Genomic DNA, 6,133 nt, shown 5'->3' on the forward strand with positions numbered 1-6,133 from the left:
GTTAGACAATTGTGTGATCAGCTTAGAAAGCTTTGCTGTGCTATTGCAGTCTTCATCAATGGAGATTTAACAAAAAAAGAGCTTCCTTTATATTAATTTAATTTCCTTCAGTAAGATTCATTTTAATGGGTTATGCTTTATGAATAACAGTGACACTTTTGTTGAAATTATTGCTAGAACACAAAAACACTCTAATGGATTCTGATGGTTTGGAAATGTTCCTAAAAAGAAAGAGGGGTGAATTTGCTCCGTTTTGTGATCTCTGTCTCCCCATTATCGTCCGGTCTAAACGCAGCCTGTGTTTGTTTGTGTGTTTAGGATCGCCCCAGGACATTTGACATGCATTCACTGGAGACCTCCCTCATTGACATCATGAGAGCCGAAAGCGATTCCATTAAAGGTAAGCCGGGAGCTTCTCTTACCTGATTGCACTGTTGTTATGGATTACAGAACCACTCTGTATCTAGTGAGTTGTATCAATTTTACCTGGTAACTCTTTTGGTTAAGAAAAAAAAAATGGAGCTAATCTGATGGACAGCTACTATCCCAACTGCGAGTACTGCAAAGCACTCATTGCTAAGAATACAACATTCACTCAGCCATCCACTTCATTTTTTTAAGAAAAACAAAATCCCAGAAAGCAACCTCAATGGCCAGGTGGGTAGATCATGCCCAGAATGACAATGACCATGTACCAGAAAGGACTCAAATGTTAGGAGATTTTTTTAAAATTTTTGCTTATTTTCATATTGTTTTTATTCCTGTGCTTGGTTGCTTGATCAGCTAGGCCTTGAGCTGTAAACTTGATCTATGTCTCCAGCCCAGTTTTTTTTTTTTTTTCTGCTTATTTTGGTGATGAGGTCTCAGGCTTTCATTCTTTTTTTCCACTGGGCTAGCCTTGGATCTTGAGTCTTTGGATCTCAGCCTCTTGTGTAGCTGGGCTAATGGGTATGAGCCACCAGTGTCCAGCTAGTTTCATATCTGAAAAGTAACTAACCAAATAGTTAAAATATTTAAACAGTTAAAGTACATTTCATATTTTTTTTCTTCATTTCCCCTATATGTCTTGATTGAAAAACAGTATAATTCCTGTTTAGATTTTCGATTCATGACTGTTTCTGACTGGCTGTGTTTTCTTGACTTAAGACATTCAGATTGACTAGACTTCTTTGATCAGCCATCTAGGGGCTTAAATAAAAATGCAAATTCCTAGGCCTTACCTCATACATGAGATAAGGACATGGTATTAAAAAAACCGTTGTAGAACATTCTAACACATAGCCAGGATGAGAATTGCCAGGCTAGATGTCCTTTAGGGCCCTTCCTCTGATTTTGTGAAAGCTCCCCCAAAATCAGAATTTTCTTCACAGAAATACCAGATTACTAGAAAGCAGGTTTTGTTGTTTTCAAGACATTTGAAAGGTTTGGTATATTTGGTTACTTAATTTGTTCATGCATGCATGCATCCATTCATCCATCATCTACCCATCCATCCATCCATTCAACCATTCGTCCATCCATCTATCCATCCATTCACCCATCTATCCATTATTCCATCTATCCATCCATCATCCATCCATCCATTCGTCCATCCATCCATTTGTCTATCATCCATCATCCATCCACTCTTTTTCCATCCATCCATGCATGCATCTATCTGGTATTTAATGAGCCTGATTTGTGCCATAAATTGAGCTTTGTTCTAGATGAAAAGGGCAAAGTCACTGGTTGCTTCCAGTTGTAACAAGCCCAACCTAATTTTCCTGTAAGGTTAATTCATTATAGTACAGTTGCAGAAAAGAATGTTTTTTAAACTACTTTTCAATAGACCAGTAGAGGTAAATTTTCTAGTGAGGAAAGCTTTGGGGAATCTGGAAAGATGAAAATAGTCATCTATCTCATGAAATAGCTTGGAAAATAGGAATGTTTTGAAGGTTTGAACTGAATTCCTTATGCATCCAGATGTGTGTGCTGTGGCTAAATGAAAAGATCTCCCGCACTTTCATTTTTGCTACCTTTGAACATTATTATTATTATTATTTTGTCAGTTGTGGGGCTTAACTCTAGGCCTGGGCACTGTCCCTTGAGTCTCTTTGTGCTCAAAGCTAGTGCTCTACCCCTTGAGCTACAGGACCACTTCCGGCTTTTTAAAGTAATTTATTGGTGATAAGAGTCTCACAGAGTCTCCCTTCCCTAGGCTGGTTTTGAACCGCGATCCTCAGATCTCAGCCTCCATGAGCCACTGGCACTCAGCTACTTTTGAACATTCTTTTATTTTTTATGCCAGTCCTGGGACTTGAACTCAGGGCCTGGCCACTGTCCCTGAGCTTCTTTTGCTCAAGGCTAGCACTCTACCACTTGAACCACAGCGCCACTTCCGGCCTTTTCTGTGTATGTGGTACTGAGGAGTTGAACCAGGGCTTCATGTTTACGAGGCAAGCGCTCCACCACTAAGCCACATTCATTCCCAGCCCCTTTTGAACAGTCTTGACCGCATTGCCCTTCAGGCTCTCCGTTTCTTACCATAAAAGTGAAGAGAATCTAAGGGCTAGAAACAGAAAATAATTGTGCACTTAGAAAGTAGCTCTGGATGATGAATCTGAATAGGTTTTGTGGATTGCCCAGTTTGAGCTTCCTGGTTCGGTAAGATGTGGCCATTGGACACACAGAGGAAACGGCACATCAAGGGTCTCTTAGAACTGTTTGCAAATGCTGTAGATCATTTTACAATTAGAAGCAAAGAACAAGCCTGTCACTGGTGGCTCACACCTGCAATCCTAGCTACTCAGAAGGCTGAGAGCTGAGGATTGTGATTTGAAGCTAGCCCGAGCAAGAAAGTTGATAAGACTTTTGTCTTCAATTAGCCAGCAAGAGGCTAGAAGTGGATGTGGTAGCCTAACCACCCTGGAGCAAAAAAGCTAAGGGACAGTGCCCAGGCTCTGAGTTCAAGCCCTTGTACACAGACACAGACACACACACACACACAGACACACCCACACCCACACACTACAGCTGTACACAAAAGTAGCCAAAAGACATTTTCTTTTCTTTGTGCCGGTACTGGCACTCTACCACTTGAGTCACAGCTACACTTCTGGCCATTTTGGTAGTTGAGTAGAAATAAGTGTCTCACCAAGTTTTCTTTCCAGGCTGGCTTTGAACCCCAATCCTCAGATCTCAATCTGCTAAGTAGTTAGGATGACAGGCATGAGCCATCAGGGCCAGGCTAGGATATTTATTCTTAACTGTGTTAAATTCCTTCAGCAATTTCTTGAGAGTCTCCTATATAGTTCTCATGGTAAGTGTGTGTGGTTTTTTGGTTTTGTTTTGTTTTTGTCGGTCATGGAGTTTATACTCTGGGTCTGGGTGCTGTCCCTCAGTACTTCAGCTCAAGGTTAGCACTTGAGCCACAGTGCCACTTCTGGTTTTCTGGTGATTTATTGGAGATAAACAGTCTCACGGACTGCCCGGGCTGGCTTTGAACCATGATCTTCAGATCTCAACCTCCTGAGTAGTTAGGATGACAGGTGTGAGCCATCTGGGCCTGGCAGGTTTTTTTTTTGTTTTTTTTTTAAATCAGAAAAAGTAGCAAGCAGCAGTAGATACAATATCTTAAGTGATACTTTTAAAGAAGCAAGATTGTAACTATTATTACTTCAGTTACATAGAGTTTCACACACATAGTTTTAGGATTAACTGCAGGATTTTCCTGGCTTTATCATATTCAGACAGGACCTCTTTTTTTTCCCCTCCGAATTGGTTATCATTGAAAGTCTACTTTCATTTTGTATTTCTACCCAAGTTTCTTTTTTTTTTTTATTAACCAAAATTAAATCCTTTTGCTGATGTGCCTCAAAAAGATTGTGTGCAATTGATCTATTTTGGGAAGGGAAAGGTTTTGTGAACTTGTGATTCAGAGTGGAAAACCCTGGATTTCGCCATCAGCTTTGGATTTCAGTGTCCCACTGTGCTCCTAGGGTTTGTGGTGGTTGTGAGGTTTAAGCAACTGGATGTGGCTATACAATTTGCTATCTTCTACTTTGTAGAGGACACTCCGAAATGATAAGGATTGTCTTAGATTGTACTAATGCTTATGTTCTCATGGTTATCAAATGAGGACCCCAGTCTCAAACTTCAGGTTAGCTAATCAGTGAGTATGCTGTGTGTTTTGTTGACAAAACTATAGGAAAGTTTGGCCCTAAAATACCAGTCTCCAGTTATGCTTGCCTTTTCTTCTTAAAAAACTATATAATTTCATTGCTATTTTTACGGTGTTGGACAGAGGGGTTACCATTTCATTAGTCAGGTAGTGAATACATTTCCTTTGATGTTCCTCAGTTTACCATATATATTCATATATATGGATTATATATAAAAACTTTATATATATATTTGTATATATTAACTTTATATATTTTTCCATGTGTTACTTTATGTAAATTATTTCAAAGAGTTGTACAATTTAGTTGCCTTTACATATATATATATATATATATATGTATATGTGTGTTGCTTATATATATATTGCTTTAAAGATTCATACAAAGGGATTTTTAGTTTTAATAACTAAGATTCTAACTTTATATATCATTGTACTCTACCTCTACCAAGTGTTAACTTGCTTGGGGGAATAGTTTATTTCTTGGTAAACTCTTCATCTGACTTAGAGAGCTTTAGCAACATGATGCTTTAATTTTCTATTTTTCTTTAAAATTTTTCCAGTACTAGGCTTGAACTTAGGATATGGTCTCTGTTCTTTAGTTTTTTCACCTAACCCCTGGGGCACAGCTCCACTTTCTGCATTTTGTTGGCTAATTGGAGCTAAGTCCTCAGGACTTTACTGCTTGGGCTCAATTAGAACTGTGATCCTCTTATCTTATCTTCCCAAGTAGCTAGGATTACAGGCGTGAGCCACCAGTACCCAGCTCTATTCTTCAATTTAATGGTGGTTCAGTCTTGAGAGATTTTTTTTTCCTTTTTTCTTTTTGTCAGTCATGGATCTTGAACTCTGGGCCTGGGCGCTGTCCCTGAGCTCTTCAGCTCAAGGTGAGCGCTTTACCACTTGAGCCACAGCACCACTTCTGGTTTCTGGTGGTTCATTGGAGATAAGAGTCTCCTGGACTTTCCTGCCTGGGCTGGCTTTGAACTGCGATCCTCAGATCTCAGCCTCCTGAGTAGCTAGGATGACAGGCGGGAGCCACCAGTCTTGAGATTTTGTTTACCGGTGATAACGGAAATTTGAGAACATTAAACTTAATGCATTGCCTTTAAAAAATAGCGATCTAAAGTCTGACAATTGATATTGACAATAGTTTTCTCAGGAACTTCCTTAGGAACAATAGAAAAGTGACACTAATTCTCTGAAACTAGCAGAGAATAATATACCTCTTTGGAAAAGGTGGGAATTCAATTAAAAGAGTTAATATGTTTGTTTTTGAAAAATGTACTTTATTATTATAGAGGCGATGTACAGAAGGGTTACAGTCGAATGAGTCAGGCAGTGAATACATTTCCTTTCGTACAGTATCTTTTGTTCCTTCACTGTTTTCCAGTCCCTCCCTCCCATCTCCACCCATGGGTGGTTTAGTTCACTTCCATTCTGTCCAGTGAGCTCCAGAACTGTACTTTTTCCCCTTTTCCCCTTAAGTTCTGTGCTGTCCAACTCCATTCTCTCAAAGATATATATGTGAATATACCATATATAAGTTAAAGAAGACGGAATCATCAAAAACTAAAAACAAAAGACAGAGCCTTTTGTTTCCATATTTTGGAGTTTGTTTCAGTATGTATATTATTTTATATAAATATAAAGAGGCTTTGCCGGGCACCAGTGGCTCATATCTGTCATCCTAGCTACTCAGGAGGCTGAGATCTGAGGATCGAGGTTCAAAGCCAGCTCAGGCAGGAAAGTCTGTATCTCCTCCACTGAACCACCAGCAAATGGGAAGTGGCGCTGTGGCTCAAGTGGTAGAGCGCTTGCCTTGAGCTGAAGAGCTCAGGGACAGCGCCCAGGCCCAGAGTTCAAGACCCACAACTGATAGAGAAAAAAAGAAGAAAAAGAAAAGAAAAAAGAAAAAAAAAGGCTCTTAGGCCTTGTGCCTTTGTGGTTCACTCTTTTTTTTTGGGGGGGGGG

At 39.7% G+C, this 6,133-nt stretch overlaps 1 protein-coding gene across 1 annotated transcript in view; it reads left to right on the forward strand.

Moving 5' to 3' along the window:
* Window positions 1-323: 323 nt before the first annotated feature.
* Cpeb4 (cytoplasmic polyadenylation element binding protein 4) overlaps window positions 324-6,133 on the forward strand; it is a 53,867-nt gene continuing 48,057 nt past the window's right edge. Inside the window, exon 1 of the mRNA XM_013015971.1 lies at window positions 324-400. Within this exon, the coding sequence (XP_012871425.1) occupies window positions 340-400 (61 nt within the window). The 5' untranslated portion in view covers window positions 324-339. The remainder of the gene's footprint in view (window positions 401-6,133) is intronic.

This window comes from Dipodomys ordii, unplaced genomic scaffold (genome assembly GCF_000151885.1).
Source record: "Dipodomys ordii isolate 6190 unplaced genomic scaffold, Dord_2.0 Scaffold29, whole genome shotgun sequence".
NCBI classification, from domain to species: Eukaryota; Metazoa; Chordata; class Mammalia; order Rodentia; family Heteromyidae; genus Dipodomys; species Dipodomys ordii.